The following is a 21,798-nucleotide window of genomic DNA, read 5'->3' as shown; positions in this document are numbered from 1 at the left end:
CTGCCTCAGCACTCGTCCTGCTTTTGTCTGTGACTTTTCAGTTTAAAGTATGGTCGCTAAGAGTTCCAAGCGCTAAGTCCCCCTGCTGCTATGCGCAAAGGCTGGGAGCGAAGGACCTTTCTCCTGACGTGCCTGCCTAACTTTATCAGGGAGGGCAAGTCTTACCCAGCACCTTGCCCTCTGGCACTCTTATCTTTAAGTCTTATTGGCACAAACTGGATCACACCCCTAATTTGAAGAAAGGTTAGGACCGCAAGTATTTGGCTTTTTAAACCCTTCTATAGGATGTGAGCAAAGGAAATGGAGATTAGGAGTGACAATCGGGGAGCCAGGAAAAAAGTGAGCCACGATAAGGTTAAATTGAAAAGAAACTGTATTAACTGTTTTAATTTATTCTTGTTTAGAGCTTTTGCTTACTTACACTGTTGGGGTATGTGATTCTTCATTATTGATATGATATCTGTTCTCCTTTGTCCTGTGTCTTACTGTATGACTTTTTATTTTGTATACAGTGATTTAAAGATTTTTCCATTTTTATAGTCATATACATCTTTTAAGTTTTCCAATATTTTTATGCTTCCCAAAACCTCTACTAAAAGAGAAGATTGATCTGTATTTAATTATCTTAATTTGTATGCTTTTGGTTTCCTTTTTAATCCAATTTTATTATCTTCTTGGTGTAGATGAGAGCTAGTAGCTAATATTTATATGTCACTATGTGCCAGGTGCTGTTCTAAGCATTTAAAAATACACTTATTTAACTCTCACACGCACCTATGACGTAAGTACCACTATAATCACCCCCATTCTTACATATGAGGACAAAAAAAAAAAAAAGGTCATGAAGAACCTAGGGGCAGGACGGGAATAAAGATGCGGATGTAGAGAATGGACTTGAAGATACAGGGAGGGAGAAGGGGAAGCTGGGGCGAAGTGAGAGAATGGCATGGACATATATACACTACCAAACGTAAAATAGATATCTAGTGGGAAGCAGCCACATAGCACAGGGAGATCAGCTCGGTGCTTTGTGACCACCTGGAGGGGTGGGATAGGGAGGGTGGGAGGGAGGGAGACGCAAGAGGGAGGGGATATGGGGATATATGTATATGTATAGCTGATTCACTTTGTTATAAAGCAGAAACTAACACACCATTGTAAAGCAATTATACTCCAATAAAGATGTTAAAAAAAAAAAGAATAGAATCCTTTCAAAAAAAAAAGGCGGCTGCCCCCAGCCTGTGTGTTGGCAGGGCTGGGTTTAAACCTAGGCAGTCTGGCTCTAGATTGTTGACTTTTAACCGCTACACCATGCTGCTTCTCACATTTTAATTTTGTAGAATATTCAAATATCTTATCACAAATAAATGTCTTCACTGATTGGAAATATCTCCACTATCTTATTCTGAATTTTTGTATTTCTGAGATTGATATACCAGTTTATTAATCTGTCAGTATAATGTTTTACCATTAATAGACTGTTTTACTATTTTATAATGTACTATAATAACTAGTAGCACAAACTCCTAACTTTTTAAACTTTAAAAAATTGTAGTAAAATATATATTACATAAAATGTACCCTTTTCACAACTTAAACGTACAGTTCAGTGGTATGAAGTCCACTCCCATTGTTGTACAGCCCATACCAGCATCCCGTATCCAGAACTTTTCATCTTCTCCACCTGAAACTGTCCACTGAACACTGACTCCTTACTGCCCCCTTCCCTCAACTCCTGGCAACCACCATTCTATTCTTCTCTTTCTATGAATTTGACCACTGTAGGTAACCTATATAAGAGGAGTCGTACAATATTTGTCCTTTTGTGACCGGCTTACTACACTTAGCATAATGTCTTTAGGTCCATCTATATTGTAGCCTGTGTCAGAATTCCTTCTTTTTTAAAGGCTGAATAAATATTTCATGGTATGTATATGCCACGTTTTGTTTATCCAGGCATCTACCGATGGGCACTTCAATTGCTTCCACCCTTTGGCTATTATAAATAATGATGCTGTGAACCTGGTATTCAGATATCTCTTGAAGATCCTGCTTTCAGTTTTTTTGGGTGAATACCCAGAAGTTGAATTGCTGGATCATAAGGTAGTTCTATTTTTAATTTTTTAATTAAAAATTTTAATTTTTTAATTAAAAATTTTAATTTTTTAATTAAAAATTAAAATTTTTTAATTTTTAATTTTTTAAAATTAAAAAAAAATTTTTTAATTAAAAAATGCTCTGCGGCATGTGGGATCTTCCCGGACCGGGGCACAAACTCGTGTCCCCTGCATCGGCAGGCGGACTCTCAACCACTGCGCCACCAGGGAAGCCCTATTTTTAATTTTTTGAGGAACCCAGCATACCATTTTCCACAGCAGCTACACCATTTTACTATTCTTGCACCAATGCACAGTGTTCTAATTTCTTCACGTTCTTGCTGACACTTAATTATTTTCTGTCTTGTTTTTATAATAGCCATCCTAATAGATGTGAAGTGGTATCTTATTGTGATTTTGATTTGCATTTCCCTAATGACTAATGGTGTGGAGCAATTTTTCATGTGCTTCTTGGCCATTGTATATCTTCTTTGGGGAAAGTTCTATTCAGGTCCTGTGCCCATTTTTTTTTTTTAAGTCTTTATTGAATTTGTTACAGTATTGCTTCTGTTTTATGTTTTGGCTTTTTGGCCCTGAGGCATGTGGGATCTTAGCTCCCTGACCAGGGATCGAACCCGCACTCCCTGCATTGGAAGGCAAAATCTTAACCACTCGACCACCAGGGAAGCCCCTTTGCCTGTTTTTAAATCACTTTTTGTTGTTGCTCTTGGTGTTGAGTTATAATCCTCATTTTTATGTTCTAAAATTTTTTGACTCTTCTTACTTATTCTAGACTAGTTTAAATTGTTTTTTAAAAAAACTCTCCCAATTTCCCCTTTAAAAATAATCACATATGATTTAGATAGGAATAGTAATCAATTAATATGTTAATTCAGGGAAGAATGAACATGTAGGTCCCACTTATTCAAATCTTTTATGCCCCCATTTTTGTAATTTATCATCATACTAGCACTATTTGATACATTTATTCATAGAAATAGTGTGTGTGCATGTCTGTGTGTGCAACTACTTTTTGTTGCTAAAGCAAAGGATCTTTTTCCTTTTTTTTTCCTGGTCCATCAGAAAGCTGTCGATTGTTGCACAGTATTTATTTTGTAAGCAGCTTATCAGGTCTGCTTAAATAATTTTTAGACAACAGTACTCTACTGTTGAAGCAAAATTTTTAAACATCTACATTAGTGTTAGCGAGAGAATTTGGTCCTTCCAGGTTGAGAGTGAACCTGCAGCCGCAGTTTCACATGTGTAGGATTTATTTCTCCCGTAACTTATTGTTGATTTTTTTTTTTTATCCCTTGGGGGAGCTTTACTTTTGTTTCATAATAATAATTCATAGTTACCATAGATACTCCAAAGGTCACTTCCTCTATATAGTTGTATTTAAAGAGTTATAATTATATTGGGTTGGCCAAAAAGTCCCTTTTTGGTTTTTAAGTAAAAATAAAAGACACATTTTTCGTTTTCACCAAGAACTTTATTGAACGATGTATTCACCCTTTTGTTCCACTACCTTCTGCCATTTTTCAGGCAACTTCATAATTCCATCTTCCCCAAACTTTTTTATCTTTTTGGGCAAAGAACTGTCCCAGGTGCCTTTTATGGTCTTCCAGGGAATTGAAATTTTTTCCATTAAGAGAATTTTGTAAAGACCTAAATAGATGGAAATCCGAAGATGCAATGTCTGATGAATACAGCAAATGAATCGGAACTTTCCAAGTTGTAACAGTTTTTGCCTGGTCATCAAAGAAACATGCAGTCTTGCGTTATCCTGATGGAAGATTATGTGTTTTCTGTTGACTAATTCTGGATGCTTTTTGTCGAGTGCTGCTTTCAGTTGGTCTAACTGGGAGCAGTACTTGTTGGAATTAATCATTTGGTTTTCAGAAGGAGCTCATAATAGAGGACTCTCTTCCAATTCCACCGTATACACAATATCACTTTCTTTGGATGAAGACCGGCCTTTGGTGTGGTTGGTGGTGGTTTATTTCACTTGCTCCACGATCTCTTCCGTTCCACATTATTGCACAGTATCCACTTTTCATCACTTGTCACAATTTGTTTTATTTATTTTTAAAATAAATTTATTTAGTTATTTTTAAAATTTATTTATTTATTTATTTTTGGCTGCATTGGGTCTTCGTTGCTGTGCACCGGCTTTCTCTAGTTGCAGCGAGCAGGGGCTATTCTTCGTTGCGGTGCGCGGGCTTCTCATCGCAGTGGCTTCTCTTGTTGCGGAGCCCGGGCTCTAGGCACGTGGGTTTCAGTAGTTGTGGCTCACGGGCTCAGTAGTTGTGGCTCGTGGGCTCTAGAGCGCAGGCTCAGTAGTTGTGGCACACGGGCTTAGTTGTTCTGCAGCATGTGGGATCTTCCCAGACCAGGGATTGAGCCCGTGTCCCCTGCCTTGGCAGGTGGATTCTTAACCACTGTGCCACCAGGGAGGCCCCACAATTTGTTTTAAAAACGGAACATTTTTGTTACATTTAAGTAGAGACTCACCTGCAGAAATATAGTCAAGAAGTTTTTTTTCGCTTAACTTATGTGGAACCCAAACTCAAAGCAATTAATATAACCAAGCTGGTACAAATGATTTTCAGCGCTTGATTTGGACATTTTGAGTATGTTGGCTACCTCCCGCATGGTATAACGTTGATTGTTCTCAATTAATGTCTTGATTTGATCACTATCAACTTCAACTGGCCTACCTGACCGTGGAGCGTTGTCCAGCGAGAAATCTCCAGCACGAAACTTTGAAAACCACTTTTGACACATTCAGTCAGTCACAGCGCCTTCTCCATACACTGCACAAATCTTATTTTTGTGTTTTGGTTGCATTTTTACCTTTGTTGAAATAATAAAGCATAATATGCTGAAAATGTTGCTTTTTTCTTCCATCTTCAATATTAAAATGGCTACACAAAAATTTACCAATTTTGATTTTTTAAAAATGCATGCTGATATGACAGTTGTCACATACAATCTAACCAAGTAGTCTTGAATGAAGTTAAAGACAACTAAGTGATACTAGAGCCATCTTATGGAAAAAACTGAATGAAACCTTTTGGCCAACCCAATAGCTTTAAACGTATTCTTATTTTTTGTATTTTAACTATCTATGTTGTTTATTTGGCATTTTCTCTTCCTGGCTCTAGTAGTTAATGGCACTTGCCTTCTTAAGAATATTTGTTACATTTTATATAATAATTTATATTTTAAATTGCATATATTAATATGTAGCTTATTTATTCAGACTGACCTCAGTAATCTCCTTTTCATTGTCTAGTTAAAAGCCCCATCGCCTCTAGCCCTGGCAGGTGCACTAGCCTCCTAAGTGTTCCCCTGATTTTTTTTTTTAAATAAATTTATTTATTTTATTCATCTATCTTTGACTGCGTTGGGTCCTCATTGCTGCGTGTGGGCTTTCTTTAGTTGCGGCGAGCAGGGCTACTCTTGATTGTGGTGCGCGGGCTTCTCATTGCTGTGTGTTCTCCTGTTGCAGAGCATGGGCTCTAGGTTCGCGAGCTTGTAGTAGTTGTGGCACGTGGGCTCAGTAGTTGGGGCTCACAGACTCTGGAGCTCAGGCTCAGTAGTTGTGGCGCACGGGCTTAGTTGCTCCATGGCACATGGGATCTTCTCAGACCAGGGACTGAACCCATGTCCCCTGCATTGGCAGGTGGATTCTTAACCACTGCACCACCAGGGAAGTCCTGTTCCCCTGATTTAAAACTCTTCCCTTTGGTCAGCTCTTCATAGTGCTGCCACGTGATCAAGTTCTGATGCAAGTGCTCAGGAAGCTACAGTGCCCCTCCCTCTCCATCCTCCCACCACACCCCTCCCCCAACAATTAGGGTCTAAAGTTCTTACACTCCATTCCCAGGAGGGCTCTGGGAGCTTTCTCCTGGAGAATGCATCATTTAATGTAAGTGTCAGAACAAAGGAGGTGCCATTCAGGAGTTCATTCTTTGGCTTTAATTTCCAGTCCAAGGAGACACACCATTATGGTATCGTGAAGAATTTTCCAGCAGTAAAGTGACTTTTCATCATGGCCATATAAAAGTATCAATTTAAGGCATTGACTTCTTTTTTCTTTTTCTTAGTAAAATTAAAATCATTAAAGAATACCTAATGCTTACAGATGCATAGGAATAAGAATATTAGAATCTACTTACTTTAATTATTGATCCAGTTTATCTGTTTTTAGTTTTTTAATCTGTTTTGTCTTGAGTATCTTTTATCTGATTAAATGTTTGACCACATTGACTTTAATAATATTTTTTAGTTTTTATTATAAAAAATAGGCTTATCGTTAAAAAAAAATTCACATGGAGTTATATGTAAGTATATAAAGTAAGAAGGGAAAATTCCCCCTTTCTGTCCCTTTCCTTCTCTTTTCCCCCATGTCCCACTGTGCTCTATCCTATAAGGGGCCCATAAAAAATTTGCTATATCCTTCTGGAATTTTTCAATATATAGATAAGTATAAACTTAAAGAGATAGGGTAATATTAACATTGTCCTTTTTTTTTTTTCACTTTATCTTTCTTATGGATTTTCAGTTTTGTAAGGTGTTCCTTAATGATTTTTTGTTGTTGAATAACAGTGCATTTAATCGGATTTTCCAAGGTGGTTTTCCGAGTAAATTGTTGGGTGAAGGTATGCTTCAAATCCAGTAGAATCTCTGTGTTACTATATAAGGCAAAGTGAAGATGTTATTCTTGCCAGATTTTTCCCTAGACAAAAGATGGTTATAATTATAAAATCAGAACAAATGTGTTGTCTATATGTAGGGTGATGCTAACAGCATGAGCTTAAAATAAACCACTAAGGTCAATACTGTCTCTGCAGGTAGATCTTAAACGGTTATGATTCACATCTGGGATAAGTTACACGGTGTGAAGTAAACTGGTAAATGTCATCTCTTCAGAACTTGTAAGAGCAGTCCTGTATTGATTTCATTGTTGAAGAATGCTGTGTTTAGGTTTCTCAGAGGTGCTCAGCCCAGGGTTGCAATGTCTTACTTTTAATACTGCTTATGATGTGTATGTTTTACTGCTTCTTTATATAAAGTCCAGTCACAGGTACCTTAGGTCAACTCTGCTACTAAGTTAAACATTAGGACCGTTGGGGAAGCAGCTAAGTACCTTTGTTGTGGTCCCACAGTTTTAGCATTCACTACAGGAGCACCTTCCTAGCAAGAGGGGTTCAGGCTGGCCCCCAAGCCTGGCACGTCTGTCCACGGCACAGTCGAGGGAACAGTGGGCAGGTGGTAAGTTACCTGCATTCTAGGCCCTTCTGTCACTGGTTATAGGTGTGCGACCTAAGTAAGCCGTTTAACCACTTAAGTAGGTTGCTCATCTGTAAACTGGGGATGGGGATAGTAATGCACTGTTAGGATTCGTCTCCGTTTCAAAGGAATAATCCTTCAGTGAAGTAGGCATCATTCTGTGTCCTCAGTGACCGCTCGTCAAGAGTGATGGAAGAACAGGGAGGACTTTGGCTGGGACACAAATTGCCATTAGATGGAAGGGGTGGGGCTGGATTGGGGTGACAGTGAGACTTGTGAAAATGGGAGGGGCCAGTTCAGGGGAATGATAATTGGGCTTGGGGTAAGTGCCAGGCTGTGTGTTGGAATCAGAGAGGGTACAGGTGTGTAGTAATTCTGAAGCACACTGAGAAATGTCTGTAAACCTACAGTGCTTTCAGAAACAAAGCCATGAGATATCCCTTTCTGAAAAAAAGTTAATTTTCCAAACGTACTGAGCCTTGGCTGCCTTGTGGCTCTGACACAGAAGTTTTCATCCGTTCCTTACCCAGCCTTGCTTATTGTTTCCAATAATGATGAGTCATCAGAATGTTTTTGCCAAAGGAGCAGCAATTTGGTAAATTTAAATTCTAAAAATCTGTTTATCCCTCCAAGAGCAGGTAAAACCAGTGGCCAAATGTAAATTAAAAAATCAAATGGCTACTTGAATATTGGTGATTTGCTAATTATTATAAGGAATGTGAAGAACAATGTCTCCCTTTAATTGATAGACTGAAGAGTCTCTTAACAAAGGACAAATAAGCTTGTAAAACTTGGTTAAGTGTTGAATGCTTCAATGTAGATGATGAGAGAAAACATCAGAATTTGTCCTTCACTCTTGGCCTTTAAAATTTTTTTAAATAGCTCTGTTACTGTTATTATAATTCTGTGTATATTTTTTGATTTCATTGAGGTATAATTGACAATTGTAAGATATTTGATTTATTTACATATACATTGTGAAAGGATTTACAACATCTAGTTAATAAACACGTGATCACCTCACATATTTATCGTGTGTATGTAAGAACATTTAAGTTCTACTCTTATAGCAAATTTCAATACAGTGATAACGCTGTGTATCACCTCTCGTTACCGTGTCTTACATTATCCTCACACCTTATGCATCTGAGAGCTGACAGTCTATACCCTTTTCTAACCTCTTCTTATTTCCCCCATCCTACTTTTGGCCTCAAAAGAAAAATTAATTCATTCAGCAAACATTAAGTCTTACACCACGCTAGACACTTTGCTGGGTCCTCAGGGACGGAATTGAATCAGGTTCTTTTCCTGTTCTCAGGGGCTGTAGAGACTAGTCTGAGAGGCGTATTGAAACAGATGCCATGACAGAAGGAAGTATGGGTCTGAGCATAAAAGAAGGTGTGGTCCATGGCACTCAGCAGGGAACGTCCTGGAAGGAAAGGCTTTACAAAGAGGTTGGGATTCTCAGCTGTACTTCTCAGACTTAATGTGTATTTAAATTACCAGGGGATCTTGTTAAAAGGGAGACTGTGATTCAGTAAACCTGGGGTGACGCAGCGAGGATTTAAAAGAGAATCATCAACTCACTTTGTATTCACTGGGCAGAGTTCGAGGACTGGAGGGAAAGAAGGCCATTGCATTCACAGGGTTGGGCAGAGCAGAAGAATAGAGTAAAACATCCTGGAAAAATAAAAAGAAGGGGTGTGTGTGTGTGTGTACGCACAGAGAGGTAGGGGCATGGCGAAGCATGAGGGGGAAGAATTGGGTAGGAATCAACCAACCCTAGGACTGCCTTTTATGTCTTTAAACTTAAATATTAATTAAGAGGCTTAAAAATAATGTCATCCTGCAGATAATGGGGAATCACAGATTATAGATTGGGTCATGACCTTAGTTTTCACATTCAGGAGATCAACACCATGGAGCTGGAAAGGATCGAAGGAAAGAACTTTGGGGTCTAATACAGTTATTCAGGCAACGTGTAAGAGAGTAAATAAGGATTTGTAGCATTTGAATTGAGGGGAGGAACACCTCTTTGAAAAGAAATGATGTGGGCTTCCCTGGTGGCGCAGTGGTTAGGAATCCGCCTGCCAATGCAGGGGACACGGGTTTGAGCCCTGGCCCGGGAAGATCCACATGCCACGGAGCAACTAAACCCATGAGCCACAACTACTGAGCCTGTGTTCTAGAGCCCGTGAGCCACAACTGCTGAGCCCACATGCCACAACTGCTGAACCCGGGAGCCTAGAGCCCATGCTCCGCAACAAGAGATGCCCCCGCAATGAGAAGCCCGCGCACCGCAACGAAGAGTAGCCCTTGCTCACCGCAACTAGAGAAAGCCCGCACGCAGCAACAAAGACCCAACGCAGCCAAAAATAAATTAATTAAATAAATAAATTGTTTTAAAAAAAGAAAGGAAAGAAATGATGTGCCTTGTGAATTGGAATAGCACATCCTGGTGTCAGGGAGAAAAAGAGAAAACGGTGATTGGAGCAGCGCTCACCCTGATGTACAAGATTCAGTACAGGGTGAGGCTGCAGACAGGAGAACTTTAGACGCCAGGCCTAAGGCACTTCAGCTCTTTTTCTCTATTAAGATGAGATTTTTATAAGTGAAATAACTGGGACAAAGAAGTGAGCATTACTTTTTGGAAAACCTACTTTACTCCCTTAGGGTGCCATTAGTAATATGTGACACTGTCATTTGCAGGTAAGATCCTTTTCAACTCTTGATATTCTTCCGTTATATGATCCAGGTAGCATTGAGAAACTTAACGTTAGATTAAATGAGACTCTGATGGGGGAAGAAAGATGATTCCAATGTTTTGGGGCTGGGAAAAAGGAAAATTTAATTATGGTTAGCCTAAGTAGGTAGGAGGTTGTCTCATTGTCCGAGTTGGAAAGGTTCAAGAAGAAATTGAAAATGTGAGTGGCATTGGGATTCAGGAAGACAGAGCTGCAGATGAGAATTTGGGATTCATCCATATAAGGCAGTGGTTAGAGTAAAGTCGATAAAATAGACTCTCCTGGAGAGATGGATATGAAGAGAGTAGGAGCAAAGGCGTGGACTTGCGAAATGCCCATGTTCAGGCGTGAGTGTCAGAATGGTGTGGTTTCAAAGATGCCAGGGAAGGGGAAGCGTCCATACATATTTTGCTGTTAAGTGGCAACACTTTTGCTGCAAGCAAGAGTTAGGAGTTTGAGTGAGGACCCTTTAAGTTTGGCAAATAAAGAGTAAAGATGAAAAGGTAAGATGAAAAAGATGCTAATAATATAGCACCACCTGCTGTTAGGCATTAGGCATTTTAAAATTGTTTTTCTCAAGTTGACTTTTTCTTCCTTCCTGTTTTGGTTGTTTTTTAATTTTCACCTATGTTTTATATGGTAGCTTAGTGTGTGAATGCACTAATGTGTTTACTTTTTAATCAATGATATGGGGGGAAGTCATGTCAGTTTGTTTATTCCTTGATTTCAACTTTGCTAAAAGCTTCTGTCTCCAATGGCTCTTCTGGTCTCTGTGTCACAGAAGACGTGAGTTAACTACTTCAGGATTACAGGGACCCCTCCTGCGGGATTCTGAATATTCATTTTACGTTTTGACTCACTTGTTCATGTAGGAGTTCAGGTTTACAAGCTTAAAGCTTTTGGAGTGAATAGCAGTGGAAACATTTTTTTTTTTTTTTTAACCCCCAAGGAAAACCTGCATCCTTGAAAACTGCACAGCCGTCTTGGGTGAATTCGCCTAGACCACTTCCTAAATCCAAGGCATCTCTGAAAAGTTCTGCGCTGCGGAGGACGGGAAGCACCTCCTCTGTTGCCAGCACCCACACTGATCTGAGCACTTACAGCAATAACTGTAAGTCCGTCTTATTTCAGACTTTGGGGCTTGTTGAAACTGTAGTTGTAAGAGAAATCTTATGCGCTACAAATTATCAGAATTTTTGGTTCTGTGATTTAGGGGAAAATATGCATCTTGCTTCTCCCTTGGAATTGCTCTAAAAGCTTAGCAGGAAAAACAAATTCTTTCAATGACAGTCTCTTTTGATGAATGTGCTATGAAACACAGAAATATTTATCTGTTGAAGGCACCTGGTATTTTTTTGCATGAAGGATTCTAAAGTGTATAATTTGAAGAGGGTGGGGTTTTTTTTGGCTTGTTTAAGGAAAGAAAGCAATCTAGAGGCTATTGGAACCCAACTGGAAATCAGAAAAAAAGATAACTTCGGTTTCATTTATTTTGTAAGTGGCTATATTTTGTAGATGTGTTTTTTCTAATCTTAAACTTTGGATGCTAGATTCAGTGTATTAAGAGTAGTATATTATAACTTCAAGCCTAGTTTTAAGTAATTTAAACAGAATATATTTTGGGGGTTTTCAGTTAGTATGAATTCAGTTTGCTGTGTATAAAATGAGTGAATTGAGTTATCCCTTTCGTTCAAAGATGTATTTGGCCTTAGTGTTTATTTGCTCATTTCCTTTTTAATTTCTTTCACAGAATTTATGGGTTAACTAATTTGAGCAATTTTGGAGTGCCTGCTGTGTACAGGCACCACTGTAGATGCTGTGAAGGATATGAGATGTCAAAGAAATGGTCCCTATTCTCAAAGGTAGTTGAGGAAGAAGATATTTACGTGGATAACTAGAATATCAGATAAAACAAGATATAAGGGAGTGGTGGGGAAGAGGGAAGTTCTCTCTGCTTTAAGGGGAGGATCTGTTTCTTCTTTCCGGTGAGGGGACAGGGACAAAGTGTAGTCATGGTTATGAACCTTCTGGGTGTGGAGCAATGTGTAGGGTTACCATACATTCTTTCTTTCGTTTCCTCTCAAATAACTTCTGTTACCCTTTTTCTATGCAAGGTAATTGAGGCCCAGAGAGGTTGTCGCTGGTCCAAGGGCACTCAGCCAACATGTGACAGAATTGAGAATGTGTTTGTGGAGGGTAAGGCACTGAATTCATGACCGAATTAATGAGCACGTTTCCGAGAGGGCATTTAGCAGCAGGAGTCGGTCTCCTATGAGAGTCAGTAGCTGTATACTGGACCTTTAGGAACACTGGAATTTGTTACTTGAAATTAAACGGGACAGTTATCCGCTTATGATTTGAATTTTGAAGTTGTGGCATAAGATCAGAAGGGTTTGCATGTATCCGTTGATTCTTGATGATTTGAAAAGGTAATTCACACGTGTATTCTTTTAAGGTCATTTCACTTGCAGTGCTCCCTGTTTGTAATGGGAAGTTTTGAAAACATTCTGCCAAGATGGAAGCACCAAGGTGTTCTCGGGGGCTGGAGGGTTGTGTAGCGCTGGCACTCGTGGCCCTGGCAGGAGGCACGTCCCGTGGAGCCCCGCTGCCCAGCGTCCCTGCCGGCGGCCATGTTGCGGTGGCCCCGTTCAGGACCGTGTCTGACACTCCTAAGGAGGGTGTCAAATGCTTTTGTCCATTCCTTTTTGTCTTTTAACAAAGGGGCTTCCCGTGTACCCACAGAGCCTGTCTAGGGGCTGTGTCTCTGTCGCAGATGAAGCATTCAAATCAGTGTCTCTTTCTTAGTTGGATTTGCTAGCTGGTTTAATCTGTTCTGTGTAGTGCCTTGGAGCCTACAGATTTTTTTCCTTCTCCATTCTAATTCACTAAGAGCAAGCATGAGGGATAGGAGAGTGAACATGGCTGCAGTTTTTCCTGCCTGAGCTTGCTTTGATCCTTTTAAATGACTATACCAGGAGGATTTCGCAGTTGTACAGAAACGGATACTTCTTCGAAAATATTTATCAATTCTACACTCACCCCACCGACTGGCTCAGAGAGGCACTATGATGCTACCTTATTGACACTGCTGGTTCTGGGATCCTACAGCCTTTGTATAGTTCCTTTGTTAGCCACGTTTACTGGGAAAAGAAGTAGGTCGACGATTTCTGGTTTGATTCTTTCTTTGTAAGCATGTTTAAATTTTATTCAATAAATTGATTTAGCATCTCTTGATTGCTATTTTTATAACTTGTAATTTGTTAACTGTATTTCTTGGGCATGTTTATATTTAAGTTGTGAATGATTCTGTCTACCAGTTTATTGTGTATTTTATGTGTTTTGAGACTCGGACTAAATATAATTCAGCAGCATTGTCGAAGTTCATTGCACGTGAAATTATTTTATAAGACTAGTTAATGGTCTCATTTTTGATTAAATAACTGGTTGTTTTTGTGTGTGTACCTAATCGTTGTACGAGGATGGAAGAATGCTTTCCTAGAATTAAAATGAAAACATCACATTTTATTTTACTCATATTATATCTAAAAATATTTAAAATGTGCACTTTTTAAAGATTACCTTAAAACATGAAAAAAATCATTTTGAGCTGCAGTTTTCCTATTTCTGACAATGATGGGTCATATTAGGAAATAACTTAATCTTTTGATCAGTGTTTTAAATTCATATTGGGTTAAGCCTTTGAACGATTTTAAAGCTTCTTTTCTTGTTTTGTCCATTCCTTTCTTTGTGACGCGATGCTGTCAGTGCAATCACTTTTGAGACTGCAGAGTGCTGTTGTAAAATTAGCATCTGGTTCTCCGTGCTTAGGGCTGTTATAGAAATAACATGACCAAGTTTTAAAGTGACTGAATCAAGATCTATAAGACAATAAATCTTTCTTATTTGCGGGTTTCAGCAGGTTCTTTGTGTGTGTTCTTTTCGGCATAGAAAATTTTAAAGTTACAGTATTGGTTTTTTTTAATATTAGCATGAAACATTGCATAGTAGTTTCTATATCAAATATGCTCATTTTTAGAGGTTAATTGTTGTAAGCTCTTCCAGACTCAGATAGCTAAGTTCCAGTTTTTAAGATCATTGGATAAAAATGTTGTATATATATATATGTGTATATATATATGTGTGTGTGTGTGTGTGTGTGTGTGTGTGTGTGTGTTGAAAAGAGTTGAAGGTTTGAGGACCTTTGTGTGAGTGTAGAAAAAGGTCTCAGGAGAGCTTGTAATTTTGCCGTATTAGCAAATATGAAGTCCAAGCGCTTCCTACTCCTACCAGTTTGGCCACAAAATCCTAAGCACATTTATTTTTGAGAGACAGGTGGTGAGGGGAAATAAAAGGATGCACACCAAAGCTCCTTGCACTGTCTGAGAGATCGAACAGGCGGAGGTTAACTGAAGAAACGGAGCTTTCTCTTCCCTCACCTTCACGGCCAGCCCTGGCATCAACAGTGTGATACAATAGAAAAGGGTGTTCAACTCGGACTCAGTCCTGGTCAGTCTTACTAAGTCACTGAAGTTGGACAGTCTTACACTCTCTTAGCCTCAGTGTTCTCACCTGATGAACAGACAGGGAGGCTTAGATCATCTTCAGAATCCTAGCAGCAGCAAAGGTTTCTGACCACCTTTATTTTCTTCACAACAATAAGTTGGTGCCTCACAGTTTGGAAGGAGGGTGTTTTGGGTCAAAGGGATCAAGGTGATAGAAGGATTAGTCTTATTCACCTTCAGTCCCATCCTCATTGCAGGATGGCAAGTAGGTATTGTGTCGCCTGTCAACACTGGTCAGTTGGTGAGAATCACCCGGAGAACAGTGTTGAAAGGTTTTCTGGCTGCTTCCAGGTTCAGAGCAAAAATGTGTGCTTGACTAGTGAGGCCCGCGGGGGGTGAGGAAGGGGTGAAAGACAGGCGGTACATACTCTGACCCCGTATTGCAAAACATGCTCAATCCTTACGCACGTCTGAATGGACTATTTAATAAGAAAATGCTATTATCCAGACTGGTATTAATTTCGTTTTCATTCTTTTAATGCTTTTCTAGGCTATATATGCGACATTCTTATTATTACAAGGTTGGGTAATTTTGCTTTTGGAATTTGAAAGCTTAGACTTAAGTAGTGATTTGAGTGTAAGCCAGGTGGCAGATGATCTGGCACAGTGGGGAGTGTTAAGCTGATTCACGGAAGGTTCAGGAAATGAGCAGAATGTTGGGTCTGTGTGTGTATATACATATTTGTTAAACAAAACAAAAACCAACTAGGTGCTAGAGTGTAGTGTGAAATGATAGTTTGCAAATAAGAGTCTGGAACGATGAGAAGCCTTTCTCTCACAGGAAAGCCTTTTCTCCTGCTTGGGCTGCTCTGAGCATCTCTCTTCATTTTCTCTGTAGACTCAGTCGTCTATCATTTCCCTTGAACCGCATTTTGACCATATGGGGAAATGAAAAAGAAGGATTCCGGAGCACTTATTATTCTGGCTTAATCGAGGCAGCTAGGACCAAGGACAACAACAGCATGGGGGCAGTTTGAAAACTGTCTGTTAGAATTGGCTGAGACGTGGGCAGCCACTTGCGGGATTTCACATGTTGGTTGTACAAACCAGCCATCATGGAGTGCTTGTACCTCCTGAACCACTGGGTTTAGGAGAATTCTGAGTGTGTGTTCGGCCTCAGTGGGACCAAGCACCATAATCAGTGAGTGGGGACCCTGTGACACCGTATGCACTGTCTGTTTCCACACTTGGTGTTCAAACCCTCTCATACGTAGAGAGGCGAGGTGATTTAGCACAGCTAGGCAGTGGCCCAGTCAGGACCAGAACTCACATATTATAGGTTCCATTCCATTCCATTCCTTGAAACTAATGTGCTTCTCTTATTATATTGGAGCGTGTGCCACTGAAGAGTTTATCATTTGCATATAATAACTCTAGAATAGAGAACATTTAGATATCGTCAGGATACCCAACCGGCTGCCCCATTAGGAACTGAAATAGAGGGCAGGGGAAATACTTTAAGGGCATCACGCCTCGTAGCAAAGTACATCCTTCAAGTTAGGATCAGCCTAGAGGAGAGCCTTTAGAAAACCGAAGAATATGAAAGTATTGGTCATAAAACTGTGTGCTGTTTTGTCTCCACCATAAAACTGTGTGCTGTTTTGTCTCCACACTTTGTCTCCACCACTAGTAAAGTGAGGAAGAGTGAAGGGGGGAGTGTGTATAGTAGATGATCAGAGAGAGTGTGTGTGTGTGTGTGTGTTTATATAAGCGTGTGCACATGTGTGTATATATATGTATATATATGTCACATATAAATGTAAATGTATGTGTGTGTTTGTACCCTGGGTCAAACTCATTTTATCCTTGAAATACGGATTTTGACCCTCGCGTGTAACAAATTGATGCGAGAAGGGTGGCAGTGAGACAGTTTGTTTCCAGGACAGCACCTCCGTTCTGAGTGTGACAGAGCAAACAAGACAGGAATATTGTGCCTCATGAGAAATGTGTCTTTTGTCTTAGCGAGAAGTCCTTTCACCTGAGTCCTTTGGAAACTGAAGGTCTTTGTGTTTAAAGCTTAGAAATGAAAAGCGTGGATTTAGGATCGTACAGATTCATAATAGGTCTGTAAATTAAGCTCAATTCAGTTTTTCAAAATCTATGTAGGTGACTTATTTGCTGCTGAGTATAATTTTTAAAATATGTCAAGAAAAGTAAGACTCAAATCCAGATTGTTATTTTATTTTATTTATAAGTTTTTTAAAATAAGTTTATTTATTATTTATTTTTGGCTGCGTTGTGTCTTAGTTGCTGCGCATGGACTTTCTCTAGTTGCGGCAAGTGGGGGCTACTCTTTGTTGTGGTGCATGGGCTTCTCATTGCGGTGGCTTCTCTTGTTGCGGAGCCCAGGCTCTAGGCACGCGGGCTCAGTAGTTGTGACTCGCAGGCTCTAGAGTGCAGGCTCAGTAGTTGTGGCGCCGTGGGCTTAGTTGCTCTGCGGCATGTGGGATCTTCCCAGACGAGGGCTTGAACCCGTGTCCCCTGCATTGGCAGGCAGATTCTTAACCTCTGCGCCACCAGGGAAGTCCCCAGGTTGTTATAATACATGGTTGAGACTAATAACATCATTTACTTCCCTTCTTGGATTTTGATTTAGCATAAGTTGAAATGTTGATTGAAACCCACTACCATTTTACATGAACATCTAAAAAACCTGCTCTGTGACATTTTGGTTCCATTTCTTTAAGACTCTGAAATCATTCCCCATCCATCCTTTGAAAAGTTATGTTGAATTTTATAGTAGTAGTATCTTAAGTATTTATCATTTACATTAGCTCCCTGTCAACTTGGGAGGAACCAAGTTTCCCGGTTCTGGGGAAAGAGGGAATTGGAAAAAAAGGATAGGAAGTTGACAGAAACTTGTTGGAAAAACCAAGTCTCCAGGTTCTGGGGAAAGAGGGAATTGGAAAGAAGGATAGGAAATTGACAGAAACTTGTCAGTAGGAGGGAAGGCTCTGTGTTGATTTGGCCTAATATGGGAAGTGTTATCTGTGCACAGGAAGAACAAATATGTGGCTCCTTGTAGGGGGACTTGACGTAGATCAGGGGAGAATGACAGCATGTCTTTACAAGGTTTAAATGTGACATCTGTAAGCACTGTTGTAGGAGTTGGGACCGTTTAGCCTAGAGAAAACTTTCTAGCTGTCTTCAAATTTATAAATATTTGTAAATAACGTTGACAACTCACCCCTTTCTAGAAATGTGAGGTGAAGGAAGGGATCAAGGTTGGTAATAAAGAAATTTGTGATTATAAGTGTTGATTATTAGAATGGAATTGGATGGTTAGAATTGGGTGTTGAAGATTATTTAGAAAATAATTATTAAAAATCCAATCTGGGTTGGTGGAGGGGCAGTTAAGCCTGGAAACCAGGTAGTGAATGAATGAACCTCCAGATTTCCCTCTGGCCCAGTAAGTATATGGTGACATAAACATACTAGTGGTTTGTGTGGTTAGCAAGGGGAGACAGATAAAAAGGTTAACTTTTATGGGAATAGAGAACCATAAAACTTTCAAAGTATTTTTGTTAGGATTTTTTCCTCCTGAGTTATGGAGAGAAAAGAGCAAAGTGCTGTGTTTACACTCTTGAGTGTTGTGTATAACATGATAATCTCTTAGGAAGAGCCAAGCAGTGCTGTTAAAATTCCTTGTAGGAGCCGAGCTTCTGGACACTGTACTTTTTCAAAGATTACTCAGTTATGGAGAATTAAAAGGAGAAGTTTAGAATGATAAGGAAATACCGATTTTTTTCATCTTTAATTAGATCACTGCTGCTGCTCTCCTCACCCTCCTTTTTTGTTACCACTAAATAAAATTTGAAACGGCTTTGTATGTTGTTATCTTTACATGCGGTACTATTTTTGACTTTTCAAGCCTTTCGTTTAAGGTTTTTGACCCTTAGGAGATTTTAAAATGTAGATACCCTCAGCCGAAAACAGTGCAATAAGTGATGGTGATGCTGGTTAAATTCCTAATACGGAATCCTCTCAACTGTACCAGAGCCAGGAACGCTATTTCATAGGACCTTGTTATGGACCTGATACACCTTTAGCAAAAATATAATGTGAAAATGCATTCTCATTTTGAATTCAGAGTGCAGGACACAGGCCCTGCTCTTTCTTTTCCCTCTGCCTTTCCCCTGTCCCATACAAATCTTAAGGATACAGTAGAAGAATTGGGTTATTTTTTTTTTAAATCCAATGAGAAGCCATAAATGTGAAAAGGAAATTCACAGTTTACAAAGAACCTATATAAACATATATAGGTTTATATAGTCTACATAGTTGTCTTATGCAACTGAAAGATACTGAGTTTTTTGATGCCGAGGGCTTCAGTCATTATTAGACAAAAGAAGAAACAAGAGTAAGCAAGACATCTACTGGAGGCTTTGTCTAAATGTTTCTCCGTGGTTTCAAATTTTCATTCTGGTAGAAAATCAACAAGTTACAAATTATCACTATTTTTTTAAAGCTGTGTTCTTTATTTCAAAGTGTCACTGTCTTTTGATACGCTAGGATTGTCTTTAGAGTCCCAGTGAAGAAAGAGAAGCAAAATCAGAGACTAGCAAAGTAGCAGATGCCCTTTCCAGGACCCGTTGACATATTATACCTAAAATATAGTATTTGCTCGCCTTCACTCTGACCTTTTCCCAGGAAATAGTATAGGTCTGCTTCTTTGGGAGCCCCCTTTGCCTAGTTAACTGTCGTGGACTCAGAATGATACCACAGCCTAAGCACAATTGTCTAGTGCCTCAAACTTTCTCCAGAAGTCCTTCCTTCAATTCTTTTAGTGCCTGGAAACTCCCCCCCCCCCCCCGCACCCCAGAGATGATTCCTGTGTGAGTGAGAGAGGAAAGGTTTACGTGTAATATAAAAGATGGTTTTTATTATTTAGGTGGAATTCTCTTTTATATTTTAGCTTTAGGGCTTAGGTAACTTTGTTCTAGGGCAGATGTTGGAGTTTCAGCTCCTTGCAGTGGCACAGAAGGATCAGAACCAGATCTCACCTTTGCAGCTACCAAGGAGCTTGTACATTATAGTCGTCCCTTGGTATCCACAGGGGATTGGTTCCAGGACCCCCAAGGATACCGAAATATCTCCCAACTTTTATCTGGGATGAAAGCTGCCCTGGAAAAGAGGCATAAACTTGGGCTGTGCCAAGATGTAAGGTCACCCTGGTCACCGTTCACCCTGCATCCCTGAGGCTAGGAACTACCTGTTATCTGTCTTTGTATTCCCAACATACAGTAACGCCTGTAGGTGCTTAGTGAGCACTTGTTGATTTAAAGAGGAACGATAGGTCGTGGAAGACTCATACTGTGTTTATCTGTAAAATAAAATGTACTTTTCTGTTTTACTCCAGCTGGTAATAACGCTGTCATCAAATACGAGGAAAAACCTCCGAAACCAGCATTTCAAAATGGCTCCTCAGGATCCTTATATTTGAAGCCTTTGGTACCCCGAGCTCACGTGCACTTACTAAAAACGCCTCCAAAAGGTATGGACCTCACTGTGGAGAGAAGAGGAGGGCAAGGCTTTTTAAGTCCCTGGCTTACAGGAGGTTAAATTTTGGCATTTAGGTTCATGGTATATTGAATATTTATTTACAAAAAGTCTGGTGAATAAAGACATAATACATTTTTACACTGATGGAGCTATTCTTGTTCTGAGAGTCTGTAGGTTCTATAGCTAAAACTTGATACATATAAATCAGCAGATAGAACAAAGGTATAACGTGAAAATAAATGAAACTTCTAGAGTTAAATTATGCGAAGGTGGGGATCTAGAATAATGAGATAGAAGTGCACGGTTTACTTCACACTTTTGGTCCAACCATGTCCCCCCGCGCCCCACCCCCATGTTCTTTATCTCTTCTTCTCTGTATCGCTCACTTCGTGATTGCTACAGCTATGAAGGTTAACTTTCAAGTTTACAACATACGTGGTATATACTTCATATGGAATGTTTTCGTGCAGCTTTATCACAGTGGAGCTGAAGCACATTAGCAGTTGTTGCTTAGTGAATTGAAAGATTGCTTAACCGAAAGAATAATTGTGAATGAGACGCTTGAGCTGTGATATGTGATGCATATTTATATTAGAGGGTTTAAAATGCACAGAAATGTACAGCATCCTCCTTCATCCCGTCAACCATGAATAACTGTTGCCTCTCCTCCTTTTCTTTCCCTCTGCATATATAATAGCTTTGTTTTTGTTTCAAGAAAACTCAGGGCATAATATGTACATTCTCTTGTGTCTTGCTTTTTATTAATTTAACAGTATATCATGAGAGTGTCTTCATTTTAAATGGCTATGAAATAGTCTCCTGTTTTCCAATTCCCTGGTTCCTGGACATTTTCCATCTTTCACTATGGCACGTGATACTGAGATGAACATCTCTGAATGTGAATACTATTCATTGCTTCAGGTTCTAGTTACTTCTGTGGGATATTCCTAAAAGAGGAACCACTGGGTTAAACTGTGTGAATCTTTGTGAAATTGTTATCATATTACTAAATAACTTTCCAGAAATGTGTTAGTCTCTCAAAGCAGTGTGTGTCTGTTGCTCTGTGTCCTTCTCAATATTTATGTGTGTGTGTGTTACATTAGGTAAAGGATCACGTGGTAACTTGAGGTTAATTACCTAGTGAATGTTTATCAACACTTTCTTTTCTACTGAATTCAAGAGAGAATAGGCATAGATATTGGCAAAAAGATTCTTCTGGGTACCAGCAGGTTCTCATCTTCCAGGGTTTTAAACAAATTTCTGATGCATCAAATTACCCCTCGGTGGGATGACATCAGTATATGAATCTATGGTTTGTATTGATGATGATAAAGCCCTGTAATCTACACATACACCAGTAACTGGAAAGAAATGTCTAACTTTGATACTAAGATAACTTTCAGAGAGTTAGAATGGCATGATTTCTCTGATACGTTTGCAGAACAGAGAACCTCAGTATTCTAAAATGTCTTGCCATTGAATTTGTAAGCTTTTGTATCACAGAGGTTTTACTTGACTGGGAATCAATGCTGTCCATTTATAACAGCCACATATTTTAAGAGATTGTCATCTCTGTAAAATTCCACAGAATGTGGC

General features: G+C 39.5%; 1 protein-coding gene across 3 annotated transcripts in view; it reads left to right on the top strand.

The window, feature by feature from the left end:
• Positions 1–21,798, top strand: part of MTUS1 (microtubule associated scaffold protein 1) — a 159,916-nt gene that overhangs the window by 71,766 nt on the left and 66,352 nt on the right. Inside the window, exons 4-5 of one of the 3 annotated variants that reach the window (XM_079909038.1) lie at positions 11,088–11,249; positions 20,060–20,194. In XM_079909038.1, the coding sequence (XP_079765164.1) occupies positions 11,088–11,249; positions 20,060–20,194 (297 nt within the window). Of the gene's footprint in view, positions 1–11,087; positions 11,250–13,085; positions 13,291–20,059; positions 20,195–21,798 lie in introns of those variants that run through there. The other 2 variants (XM_079909041.1, XM_079909039.1) reach the window with 2 other exon arrangements.

Source organism: Stenella coeruleoalba (genome assembly GCF_951394435.1).
Source record: "Stenella coeruleoalba genome assembly, chromosome: 21".
Classification (NCBI taxonomy): Eukaryota; Metazoa; Chordata; class Mammalia; order Artiodactyla; family Delphinidae; genus Stenella; species Stenella coeruleoalba.
Note: the sequence above shows the minus strand (reverse complement) of the source record. Positions and strands in the feature narration are given on the sequence as shown.